At 48.1% G+C, this 13,101-nt stretch overlaps 1 protein-coding gene across 2 annotated transcripts; it reads left to right on the top strand.

The window, feature by feature from the left end:
- Nucleotides 1-1,451: 1,451 nt before the first annotated feature.
- HEMGN (hemogen) lies at nucleotides 1,452-12,186 on the top strand. Of its 2 annotated transcripts, none has more exons than XM_054987397.1 (4): nucleotides 1,452-1,675; nucleotides 6,751-6,847; nucleotides 9,209-9,525; nucleotides 11,986-12,186. In XM_054987397.1, exons 1-4 carry the CDS (start codon nucleotides 1,594-1,596, stop codon nucleotides 12,075-12,077), a joined length of 588 nt encoding a protein of 195 aa, XP_054843372.1. In that variant the 5' UTR covers nucleotides 1,452-1,593; the 3' UTR covers nucleotides 12,078-12,186. The 2 variants fall into 2 exon arrangements, with proteins under 2 accessions (XP_054843372.1, XP_054843371.1); XM_054987396.1 differs by having other exon boundaries at nucleotides 1,458-1,675; nucleotides 11,983-12,186.
- The last annotated feature ends 915 nt before the right edge of the window (nucleotides 12,187-13,101 follow it).

Genomic DNA, 13,101 nt, shown 5'->3' with positions numbered 1-13,101 from the left:
TTGCCACAGGAGGTGGTGGCAGCTACAAGCATTGCCAGCTTCAAGAGGGGACTGGACAAATATATGGAGCAGAGGTCCATCAGTGGCTATTAGCCACAGGAGATAGATGGTATTCTCTTTGTGGGGAGGTGGTGCTCTGTTGTCTTGGTGCTGGAAGGAAGGCAGTGGGAGGGCTTCTGGTGTCCTGGCCTCACTGACAGTCCTTTAGATGGCACTGGATTTCTAGCCACTGTGTGTGACAGAATGTTGGACTGGATGGGCCACTGGCCTGATCCAACATGGCTTTGCTTATGTTCTTATGTTCTTACTTCTCGTCTACCTATCTTGCTGAGACTGAAATTGGATGACAACATTAGAACGAACAATTGACTAAAAGAAAACAGTGCAAGATATCCCGTCAACAATGCAGCATGGATAACAAAATTTCAAAATTGTTGCAGCAAAAAACGGATAATACAAACAGTAAACAGGAATATCCCTATATAAATGGCCATCCTGACCTTTCAAAGGTCCTTCCCTCTTTGGGGGTGGGGTGGGGAATAATTTTTTCTTTTAAAAAAGTCACCTTTGAAGACTGCCATGGCTGTAGTTGTAACACTGAGGTATTACATAAAGGCAGGGGTGGCCCGCCCACTAGGCCCCCAGCCCCAGTGCTGCCTCTCTGGCTGGGCAACTAGTGGCTTGGGGCTCACTTGCCCATCAATGATGCAGTAGGAGAAAGTGTGTGTGTGTGTGTAGATTTGTTTTGGATTCTGGAAGCGACAGGTGACACTCTAGGAACCCCCAAGTCTCTATGGCTTTTACTACAGAGATTTTGGGGGTTCCTAGAGTGTCCCCTGGGAGTGGTGTCACTTCAGGTTTAAATGCAACACTCCCCTCCCCACTTTCTTCTGCCCCATTGGCAGGAAAGTGCGCTCCAGGCTGCTCAGCCAGTCAGTGGCTCAGGGCACACCTGGGTTGGTTAGCAGGGGGAGGAGGGCACTTCAGCTGGCCGGCTTGTCTAGGTTGCCAAAAGCCCTACAAACAGAGGTGGTTGAAGTATTTTGTTGTTGCAAGCAAGGTACACCCATTGTTTAATCTTTCCTCACCAGTGGCCAGGTCCAGAATTTGATGGCTGTTGCCCCTGAAAGCCAGGAGTGAGGCAAACCCCAGTGGTGTACTGGCACCCTCTTAATTGTTCTTTCCCAAGAAAATGCTTGGGTGACTTAGCTGTAAAACTGGCACAGGGTCAAAAAAGTACAGGAGTCTGCTGGTGTCCTACACTCAAAAGGCCTGAGAAATGAGGGATCCTTTGGGGAAAACAATATTTCTTGTGTGGCGACGAGGGAACAGAGGTAGGCATGTTCATTTCTGGAAGGCAAGTGCCAGGCTGTAAGCATGCATTTTAAACACCTTTGCAACATGATAAGGAGAACTAGTATTCGCAGACCAGTGTCCAAGGGAGATAAGCTGCTTTGGGCGGGTAGTCTGGTTCTTTTTTCTTTCTTTTTCTGAAACTCTCCCTCCGCACGAAAGCACTCGATGCCCTGGATAACTCGATGGTGGCACTCAGTTCTTTTAATTGTATTTATTTAAAAAAATAAAGACCCGCAGATGGAGAGCTTAGAAAAGGACCACTCATACTCTGAACATCCACAGCATTCAGAGACCACAACGGAGGAGTTTGAAGTCCGAGGTAATTCTTGGGAGGAGGAATCTATTACAGAACTGCAATTCGGTTAGATGTCTTGATTTGCCAGAAAATAAATCCTCTCTGCTGTTTTCTGCTAAAACTTCTCCCAATTTCTCTTTTGGGGAGATGTGGGTGGGCTGTGGGTGCCATTTTAAAAGGTTTTGCACACAGGCGTACCAGAATTGTTCAGGTTTCAGCCCTCTCCCCATAATAAAAGGGAGCAAAACAAGAAGGTAGGAAACGCATGGCTTCCCTCATACTGTGTAATTTGGGCCTTTGCCCAAATGAATGTGCGTGCACCCACATGGCTTTCTCTTCTGTAACAACTGCTACCAATTCCTTTGCGAGATAAAACGTTGTTTTAAGAGGACTGTTGGGGTCAGTTTAACGTGTGGTAGATAAAGAAAAGCCCCCAGCAGTGAGTGATGGTGGGTACATAAGGCAATGTTTCTGGGGGCCAGAATAAGGCCATTTACAAGCGTACAAGAACGTTCCTGTTCTCCTTTGTGGCGTGATTATGAAAATAAACAAACAGATAAACAAACTCTTACACATCTGACTCTTGCTAAAAAGCAGTATGGATGTCTTGAAATGTTAAAACTTCTTTTTAATTCCTACTTTGTTACATGAATAGACTCTTGGGGGGGAGAAGGAAACACAGTTGTGGCTTTGTTATACTAGTTTAATTAAAATGTCAGAACTTTGTTCAATCGCCCTGTTATTTCTGAAGTTTCCTCTTTTAAAAAAAACAAAGAAATCACTTTTTTTCCAGTTGTGCTTGGTAACTTGCAATAAATTTGTTAATCTCCTGCTCTAATTGTTGGGGGCGGTGTTAAAACATTACTGAACTTGGTTCCTATCAGAAGAGTTTCTCTGTACGGCAAGTATTCCTTGCAGTGACTGGGACATAGACTGCTTCCTATCAGGAACTAACATTCTTGTGACACTATCAAGACAGAGTAGAAACCTATACATCAAAGGGCAGAGCAGTAGAAAGGAAGGATACGGAGCTCCTGGCCTATTTATCTCTCTCGATCTCAGCAGTTACCCTGAAGTCTGAGGCAAAATCCTTCACTTCCAGTGTGGTGCACCTGAGGAAGATTCTCCCACAGCCTTCATTGCCCACGCAGTTGTGGACTCCAGTGTCCATCCACTGATTCCTTAATTGTGTATGGAGTTGGAGGGAGCCCCCAAGAATGGCTCAGTGCTCTTGCTTTGAAACATGGCTGATCCCCCCCAACCCCGCAAAGCAAACTTTCAGGGCTTTTTTTCTGGGAAAAGAGGTGGTGGAACTCAGTGGGTTGCCCTCGGAGAAAATGGTCACGTGGCTGGTGGCCCCGCCCCCTGATCTCCAGACAGAGGGGAGTCTAGATTGCCCTCCGCGTCTGGAGATCAGGGGGCGGGGCCACCAGCCATGTGACCATTTTCAAGAGGTTCCGGAACTCTGTTCTCCCACGTTCCCCCTGAAAAAAAGCCCTGCAAACTTTTAAGTATTTTTGGAACTTAAGACCTCCTTATGTAGTTTGCACTTCGGGGGGGCTAAGGTTAAGCTGATAAGTGGAGGGAAATGAACATACTTTTAGCTGCTTAATAGGTGTTTGTTCAATTTTAATATAGATTCAGTAGGAAAATGCAGTGATTTGCATTTTAATCTCTTGCAAAGCACATGGAGCCTTTGAGACGGGGTAGACTATGAAATAAATCAACAAGAAGCAAAACCGTTTTTTAAAAAATTGTCAGCTTCATTTGGGCATAACCTAACCAGCAGTTTAATGATGGCACAGCAAGCCATTGTGTGTCCGCTGTGTTTAAGGCTGCCACCTCTGGCTTGGGAAATTCCTGAACATTTTGGGGGGGGGGTGAAGCCTGGAGAAGGCAAAGTTTGGGGAGTGAAAGGACCTCAGAGGGGTATCGTGCCATAAAATCCACCCTCCAAAGCAGCCATTTTTACCAGAGAACCTGTAGTCTGGAGATCGATTGTAAATCCTGGAGGATGGCAACACTCATTGTATCATGTTTGTGATGTGGTCTCTGACAAGCTGAAGGGAATCAGAAAATTAGTTTCTGTGCATGCTTGCACTCATAAACGGAGGAATTTATTAACCACCTTCTCCACAGAATGGTTTATGAAAATTGGTCACATGCTAATACACGAAATGAAGCCAGCAGTTAAAAGAACATCGTAAGAATAACATTTCTAGCTGCCACCATTAATTTCAAAACATAACTGGGAAAGGATCCTCAAGGCTGGGATTGAATATCTCCGGATATAAACAAGTTTTAATTTTCAGCATATAGTGGAAGGAACTTGCTGTGCCCTTTTCATGGCCACCATATCATGATAGTTACTGCAAGAACAGAAAATACAAAACGAAGGCCCTTTTCACTACTCTTGCGAGAAGACGCTATCTTCCGCGTTTTTTGCACGATATTTCATGACATTCCGGGAGCAGGTAAGCAGTGTGAAAAGGGCCATAGAGTATAAAAAAGAAGTTTCTCACAGACTTTGACTTTGAGCAGCCCTGATCAATGAGTTTGAATTGAAGGAGGGGGCTGCCCCCAAATTCCCTAATAGATCCACCACACAAACCAAAATAAACTCCAAGGGTTGTATCCCACAAACTGCCAGCACAATGCATGTGGATTCTCTTTGTGTTCCTTTTCTCCGGCAGTTGGTTTTGACTCCCAGAAAGATCACTTCTGTGACGTCATCACACAGGGCAGAACAACGGAGGCAGCATGCAGAGCTGGGAAGCCGCCCGCGCCATTCGTCTCCCTGCAGGTGAATGGCACGGGCGGCCTCGCAGCCCCCCGCGCTGCCTTTCACCTGCCCCTCAGGACAGGAGGTGGCTGGCTTTCGCCTGCCCCACAAGACAGGGGGTGGCCGGCTTGCTGTGCACCCACTGCCCTGCAGGGCAGGCAAAGGGCAGCACGGCCGCCCACGTCATTCACCTGCCCCGCAGGAGAGGGGGCAGCTGGCCGCCCCCTGTCCCGCGTGGCAGGCGCATGGCACGGGTGGCCTCGCTGCTCCCCATGCTGCCTTTCACCTGCCCCACGGGACAGGGGGTGGCTGGCTGCCTCCTGTCCTGCGGGGCAGGCGAATGGCACGGGCAGCCCCGCAGCCCCCTGCGCTGCCTTTTGCCTGCCCTGCAGGGCAGGGGGTGCGCGGCAAGCCAGCCGCCCCCTGTCCTGCGGGGCAGGCGAAAGGCAGCGCAGGGGGCTGCAAGTCTGCCCGTGCTGCTGCCTGCGCCCTCTAGCAGCTGGCAGCTGCTCCCGGCGCCCCCTCCCTGGTGGCGCCAGGGACAGACTACCCCTCCTGCCCCCCCTCGATCCGGCCCTGTGCCCCAGTCCATGCGGCTTTTAATCTGTGTGGGTCCTGAGCCTCCAGGCATCATTTTTCCAGGTGCCAGAAAGTACTAGTCCGGTTAGTGGAATGAGTACCTTTTGCTGACAGGTGGTTGGATATAAGCAGGGCTTTTTTCTGGGAAAAGAGGTGGTGGAACTCAGTGGGTTGCCCTTGGAGAAAATGGTCACATGGCTGGTGGCCCCGCCCCATGATCTCCAGACAGAGGGGAGTTGAGATTGCCCTAAACTCCCCTCTGTCTGGAGATCATGGGGCGGGGCCACCAGCCATGTGACCATTTTCAAGAGGTTCCAGAACTCTGTTCCACTGCGTTCCTGCTGAAAAAAAACCCTGGATATAACACAGTGAAAGCATCACTAAAATAAAGAGGAGGAAACAGCATTGTAAAAATACATCAGCCCAAAACAAGCAATACAATTCTCTTCAGCACCCGAGCAAGGGTACCACCACCACCACCACCCCCCTCAAATGACAGCACTATTAACTAGTTATGGGCATGCTTAACTGGAACAACCATGAACCTGTTATTGAAGATCTGCATGCATTGGGAGCCACCAAGGTAAACACTGAACATACCAGCTTTGTACTATTGCCTACCAAGAGCTTGGCAACCGCTACCATTTAACAAAAGGTTTATTGAGCACTTGATTTATGCTGTTGCTGGCTCTTGGATATATTTGGTGTAGGGAAAGCCAGTTTGGTGCAGTGGTTAAGAGCGGTGGGACTCTAATCTGGAGAACCGGGTTTGATTCCCCTCTCCTCCAATTGAAGCCAGCTGGGTGACCTTGGGTCAGTCACAGCTCTCTCAGAGCTCTCTCTCAGCCCCACCCACCTCACAGGGTGATTGTCGTTGTGAGGATAATAAAATACTTTGTAAACCACTCTGAGTGGGTGTTGAGTTACCTTGAAGGGTGGTATATAAATAGAATATTTATTATTAGTAGTATTAGTATTAGTAGTAGTAGTAATCACTGAAAGGCAGCCAATTTTGAGAGAATTTCTTTTGGTGGCCTTCACCCTGTAACAAATGTCTGCCAAGAAAACACCGTGATGCGACGTCCCCCCATGGGTCAGTAATGGCTCGGTGCTTGCACAGGGGACTACCTTTACCTAACCTTCTTATAAGTAAAGGTATAGTTACTCTAGACAGATAGATCAAGATGGGTAGCCATGTTAATCTATCTGTAGCAGTAGAAAAGAGCAAGAGTCCAGTAGCACCTAGAAAACTAAGAACATTTGTGGTAGGGTAGGAGCTTTCGTGAGCCACAGCTCACTTCTTCAGATAGAAGAGAGCAAGAGTCCAGTAGCACCTAGAAGACTCGCAACAGTTGTGGCAGGGTAGGAGCTTTCATGAGCCACAGCTCATTTCTTCAGATGCAAAAAGCTCCTACCCAACCACAAATTTGTTAGTCTTCTGGGTGCTACTGGACTCTTGCTCTTTCCCACTGCTCTATACAGATAATCATAGTTGACTTGAAAATTGACTGTGGTAGGATTGTCACCATTTTCTGTCCTCCCTAAATGACTTTTCCTGTCCCCATTGGTTTCTCACAACAACCCTGTGAGGTAGGTTAGGCATAAAGCATGGCTGGCTCAAAGTCACCCAGTGCATGCCATGCTGGGGATTTGAACCTGGGTCTCTCCGATTTTAGTCAGACACTCTAACCACTAACCCAGACTGGCTTAACACTGTGCTGTTACTTCTTTCTTATAGAAGCAGTCGTTGTCACACGCCGTTTGAGAGACCGAGAGCTTCTTAGGAAAAGGAAAGCAGAAGCTGAGGAAAAAGACACCCGCCAGTGGGCTCTGGGGTAAAGAAGGCAGATGGGAAAGTAGTATTTTGTTTTACCAGCTGAGAAATCTGTTGTTTCCTTCCTGATATGCATGGCTTGGAGGGGGGGGGGACTTTTGTTTCTATAAACACTTGGCAGTATTATAGTCTCTCAAATCCCAAACAAGTTAGCTCCACTGAAATCAATGGAACAAATTAGTCACTTAAGTCCTGTAAAGACAGCAGAGGGGTGGCAGAGGGGGATGGATTTGCAGGAGCAAAGGGCACAGGTAGGCTGGCACGAAGATCTGAGATCTCAGGTGCCTGCAGGGAAAATGGCTCCCATGTGGACAGGACATGTGGACAGAAATCCAAACTTTCTTACCCGCTTGACAGCCATCCAGGCTTTGATGTGAGCTTTCCCAAGATTTCACACCAAAGCAGGTTTGGGAATTGTATAGAAGAAAAGCTCAGGAAGTACACAAACACACCAGGATGCTGTGAGGAAGGGCAGGGGAACGGGGGTGGGGTGGGGGTGGGGATGGACCACTTCCCAACAGCATCGAACTTGGGTCAAATAACCCGTCTGCAAGAAGTCTAAAAGACGCTGATCCTCCTCCCTTGCTGCACCTTTAGCTCAGAGGGCCTAAGTGAACCAGCTTTCTCTAAATCCCCCTTTGGCTTAACCCCCACCCGTTGCATCCTTGGCTGAAATGAAACCAATATTGTGTTTTATTGCATTTATTCCCATCCACCTCCTTTATGGCCTCTCCTATTTCTCCCCTCTCGCGGATATATTGTCTCTCCACCTGTTGCTCCTCCCATCCCTGTAGGAATTTAGATTGTAAGTTCTTTGGGGCAGAGCATTTTAGTTTTGCTTATGTTCAGCACTGTGTGCCTTCTGCTTTAATTTTTTTTAAAAAAATGTCCCTCAGGAAATCCAAATTATGTCCCACAAAAAAATCCGAATTCTGTAATCGGTATACAGTGAAGAACTGTGTATAATTTCTTTAATTTTCGAATATTTGACAACATTTTTGTTTTGCATTCTTTATTCTGCTTCTGACAATCCTGAACAGGAGCCAAGAGCTATGAGGGGCACTGAAACGCAATTCCCAGCGATTGAAAATCTCATTCAGCCAGGAGAGGGGTGTGAAGGGGGGAAAGAGCCCCACCACCTAGGGTTGCCAGGTCCGGGTTGGGAAATTCCTGGAGATTTGGGGGAGTGCAGCCTGGAAAGAGTGGAGTTTGGTGACAGGAGGGGCCTCAATGGGGTATAATGCCACAGAGCCCACCCTCCAAAGCAGCCATGTTCTCCAGGGGAACTGATCTCTGTGGCCTGGAGATCAGCTGTAATTTTGGGGGGATCTCCAGTCACCACCTGGAGGCTGGCAACCCTACCACCACCACCCAAAAATGGAGGGCAGGAGGGATGAAGAAGGAGCCAGCCAGCCCCACACTTCTGCTTGGATCTGTGCTCAGCTTGCTTGGGCTGGAAGCAACCTTCGCCTGGAAGGGTGAGACTTGCACCGGCTGGGAGCTCTTCTGCCCTAGGCTGGACTGGCCCAGGAGGCAGTCCATCCGCCCACTGGTGATAACGGCCTGTCCATTCCTGCATTCAGCAGCTCCTCTGGCCTCCAAGAGCGTGCCAGATGTTGCCCAGTGCCCACGCACATAAGCATCACAGAGGACTATAAGCTTGCTTTTCTGAAAAATGAAAGCTGAATTTTCTATTGCATCGTATGCTGCCGCTGCAGGTAACTTTAACTCAACAACCAGAACTTGCCTTATCCTTGGAAAAGGGGGCTTTGTAGTGGAGAGGGTGCTTCACTTTTCTCCTTCCATCTCCTTTTGCCCTGAAACTGCCCCCCCCACAATGCCTCAGCTGTGTGGATCTCTGCAGTATTCTGGACTCATATCTCCCTTGGAAACACAGGTCCTGAACCCCGCCTAGAGGTTGGCATCCTTAACCATAGTGCACATGAAAAAGGGGCCTCTCCTCTCCGGCAGCATTTTCCCTGTCTGAAATAGTCCCAGTGGGGTGCTATTTGGCCTGCTGGGGAGACCCATATGTATCCCAGGGAACACGCGGTTTCCCCACATAACTGCCAAATAATGCGTCATTTGATGCTCCTGAGATTCTCCAGGAATAGAATTCTGCTCCCATTGTTACATTCTGCACTTCTTCTGTGTTTCTGCAGAAACATAATTATAAACACAGCCCTGCTCCTGTTACTCTGTGAAGATGCTATGAAAACAAGAAACCCTATTAAAGAAAAGGCAAAATTTAAGGGAAAATTCCCATAACCACCCGTGCCAATCAGCCACTTGAGAGTGATTTCTTAGCTTCCACCACTTCTTTCCTTACTCAAGTGTAATGCCTTCATGTACTACTTGGCAGGGACCAGAGCAAGAGCAAAAGGGCACGGAGGGGAAGGCGAACTGGGAGAGGCCGGGGCCAGCGCCAGGCTGCAGAACCAGAGATGGAACCTCAGACAGAAGGAGTGGAGGAGAAGCACGAACTATCAGTGGCCCCACAGGAGGAGAAAGCAGGAACTTCTCTGGATCCCCAACTGGCATCTTCTCTGGATCCCCAAGCAGAGTTTTCTCTGGATCCCCAAGCAGAATCCTCTGCTCCCCTGGTGGAAACTGAAGAGCTGTACACTCCAAAGGATGTAACAGAAGCAATCCCAGCCGGACCTGCCATTTGTTCTGCGGGTAAGAAGCTTGCAATCTTTGAGATTCCAGCGCTCAGCATTCTCTTCGGGAGAAATGATAATAAATGGTATAACGGAATTATAACAGAAATTGAGCGGATACCCAAGTGGTGTCGTCCCCAAAGTTCTCTCCCCATTTCTTTCTCTGGGTACCCAGAAGCTAAAACGGCTCTGGCATGACTGACCCATGTCTGACCCATGTCATGCGGCCATCCCAAGTCTTGTGGGTTGTTTCCACATGAAAGTTTTTCTCCAAACTGGAGTGCATTTTTAAAGCAGCCATATACTGTTCAGCTGTAATTGTGCTCAAAGCCTACTGAGCCTAGTCTCGGTAGGCTCTTCCCCAAACCAGTTTCTCACACTGCCTGGATAGGAAATGTTCATTTACAAATGCTCTGCTCACATTAGCACCATTTTCTCTCACAGCCCCAGGCAGCCACCTCTAAATAGCTTTCCCCCTCTTTGCCTGCCAAGTTGTGCAGCTTAGCAGGGAAAAGGAAAGTGTGACAAAAGGACAGGGTTTCAGAGTTATGGAGTGTCCCATTGTGGTTTCCAACACATCTGAGATCTCCCTCCCAAGCTCTGCTCTCTGTGCCCCCAAGCCTAGAGACAGGGCATTTTCAGTGGTGTCACCCTGCCTGTCCTCCCCTTTGAGGCCTGCTAACTTCCCAGGTGAATGTATTTATGTGCTGTCACGTTGCATCCAATGTATGGCAGCCCCACCCATGGGCTTTCAAGGCAAGTGAGAAACAGAAGTGTTTTGCCATTGCCTCTGTCTGCAGAATCTTCCTTGGTGGTTGCTCACCCAAGCGCTGCCCCTGCTTAGCTTCTGAGATCTGACAAGATCGAGCTACAGGATGCCATCTTCCTTCCCCAGAGTTTTGAAATGGAGGCAGTCTCATCTATACAAATTGCCAACTCAGCTTGATAAGCTAAAACCAGGGCTTTTTTCCAGTTGGAACGTGGTGGAACGGAGTTCTGGCACCTCTTGAAAATGGTCACATGGCTGGTGGCCCCGCCCCCTGATCTCCAGACAGAGGGGAGTTTAGATCTAAAGTTTAGATCTAAACTCCCCTCTGTCTGGAGATCAGGGGGTGGGGCCACCGGCCACCGGCCATGTGACCATTTTCACCAAGGGAGATTTAAACTTTAAAAAACTCCTCCCTTGTTCCAGCTGACCCAAAGTGACATCATTGTGCAGTCTCGAGCTCCACCACTGAGTTCCACCACCTCTTTTCCCAGAAAAAAAGCCCTGGCTAAGACTCTATGTGATAGTTTTGCAGCAGAGCCAAGGACAATCAAGCAGTCTTTTAAAAAGTAACACGGTGACTGAAGATCCTCCCATACATGGTAACTAAAAACAAAACTGAAGTTCTTTAGTAAGAAAACTCAAACTCCTTGTGATGGAAGAGGATGCATTAGTCTGTCTAGTCGAGCATCCTGTTTCCAGCTAGATGTCAGAGGAAACCCGCAAGGCTACAGCCCTCCCTTTAACAAATGAAGTTGCCTTCTACCGAGTTAGACCTTTATCTAATCTGTGGCAGTGGGGCTTCAGGACCTCCGGTGGTGGCCCCCCATACCTGATCTTTTTAAGTGGGGGTGCTGAGGATTGAACCTGGGACCTTCCGCACGCCAAGCAGGTGCTTTACTACCATGTCATGCCCCCTAAAGTTATTGCTATTGTTCACTATCAGTGTCCTTATTCCTCCCTGTTCTTAAAATGGCAGGCCATGACCTTTGCAATCTGTGTGAAAGGTGAAAGAAACTTGGTTCCAATCGCCAATGGTCAGCTGGAATGGGGCCATATCTTTAATCAAGAAGGCAATCATTAGGTCAGCCATCGGCGGAGGGCAGGCAGGGCTTGTGTCCTTTGTTTGATTTACAGTGCCTAGTACGTACTCTAGAAAAGGTTTAAAAAATTGGGAAAAAATGATTATCCTACCTTGCTCTCATCTCTGGTGTTCAAGGCAGCTTATATAATATACACCAACAGACATAAGAATGATAACCATACTATTCAAAAACTAATTAAAAACAAGCCGCTCGCGCGCACACAGAAAAACATGAAGCCAGAACATCAACCTTTCATGTCACACCATTATGGTGTGATTAGGATGAGTTTAGTTATTGTTATTAGCAGGGCTTTTTTTCAGGGGGAACGTGGTGGAATGGAGTTCCGGAACCTCTTGAAAATGGTCACATGGCTGGTGGCCCCGCCCCCTGATCTCCAGACAGAGGGGAGTTGAGATTGCCCTCCGCACCGCCGAGCAGCGCGGAGGGCAATCTCAACTCCCCTCTGTCTGGAGATCAGGGGACGGGGCCACCAGCCATGTGACCATTTTCTCCAAGGGCAACCCACTGAGTTCCACCACCTCTTTTCCCAGAAAAAAGCCCTGGTTATTAGTGTGTCTGAAACAATTTCAAAATCTTTTTACTGAGGTTATCTATTTTTTTTTAGCAGGACTAGAGCAGACACCCAGATCAGAAGAATCAGAAATGCTGGCATCTGTGGAAAATGACCGTTTGGAACAAGAGTTCTATCCCTCTCTTTAGTTTAAAAATTGGCATGCAGGCAATAATTGTTTCTGTCCAATGTGAAACACTGTTAGAATATACAATCCTTGTTATTCTTATGTGAGCAATAAAAGCAGGACGAACTTTACTGTCACGCTCTGCAATTTCTTGAAAAAACGTCGTCCTTAAGATGCTCAATTCCTCAGCAATAGCTTCACTGAGGGCCACGGAAGGCTGACTAGAAAACGACCATTTCTGTCTTAAACGTAAGGATGGCCGAATGGAAGGACATCAAGGGCTGTTGTATTAGGAAGAAGGCATAGGGAGGTTGGAACCGTCTCTTTTGTCCCTGGTTGGATGGGTGAATGGAGTGTGATCTAACTGGGCAACAGCTGAACCCCAGGGGGTGGAGTGGACAGCAGTATTTAGTCAGTGCAGAGGGGAAGTTTTTCAGTCACACCTCCTATATCTTAGAGAGAGGTTATTCTAGTTGAGTCAGCCAAACTGTGTGGAACCTAATAGTCTATTAGTGTCTCTACACAAGACGCTTTGGCACGTGTTCATCAAGTGCCGGGAGACGTAATGTTAGCCAGGAAGCATAGTTTGAAATGACAGAGCCTGCGGAGATCACTCTGGAGGGGACAAATTCTCTCACAGGCCTCCGCCACCTCTGGCGTGCCAGACTGTCTCTCCTTCTAGAGCCTTTTCCCTGCTGCCCTCGCTGCTTAAAACTTTGAATTAACCGAGCCTCAGCAGGGCAAAGGCTCCAGAAGGGGAGGCAGTCCAGTACACCAGAGGCGGTGGAGGTCTGTGAGAGAATCCTTCTCCTCCAGGTGATCTCCATCAGCTCTGTCATTTGAAACTATGCTTCCTGGCTAACATTGCATCTCCTGCCATGTGAAGAACACGTGTCAAACGTCTTGTGTAGAGAGACTCTATGCCTGACTGTTTCTGAGAGTTCAACAAACCTGTGTGTTCCTGAGAGAGTCTGTGTGTTTCTCAGAAAAAGGGCTCTGGGCAAAGCAGGCAACCCATGTGGAAGCCTTAAAGGGGTCTCATTCTG

This window comes from Eublepharis macularius, chromosome 8, assembly GCF_028583425.1.
Source record: "Eublepharis macularius isolate TG4126 chromosome 8, MPM_Emac_v1.0, whole genome shotgun sequence".
Taxonomy (NCBI): Eukaryota; Metazoa; Chordata; class Lepidosauria; order Squamata; family Eublepharidae; genus Eublepharis; species Eublepharis macularius.
The sequence above is the reverse complement of the archived record's forward strand: the minus strand, read 5'-3'. Positions and strand labels throughout refer to the sequence as shown.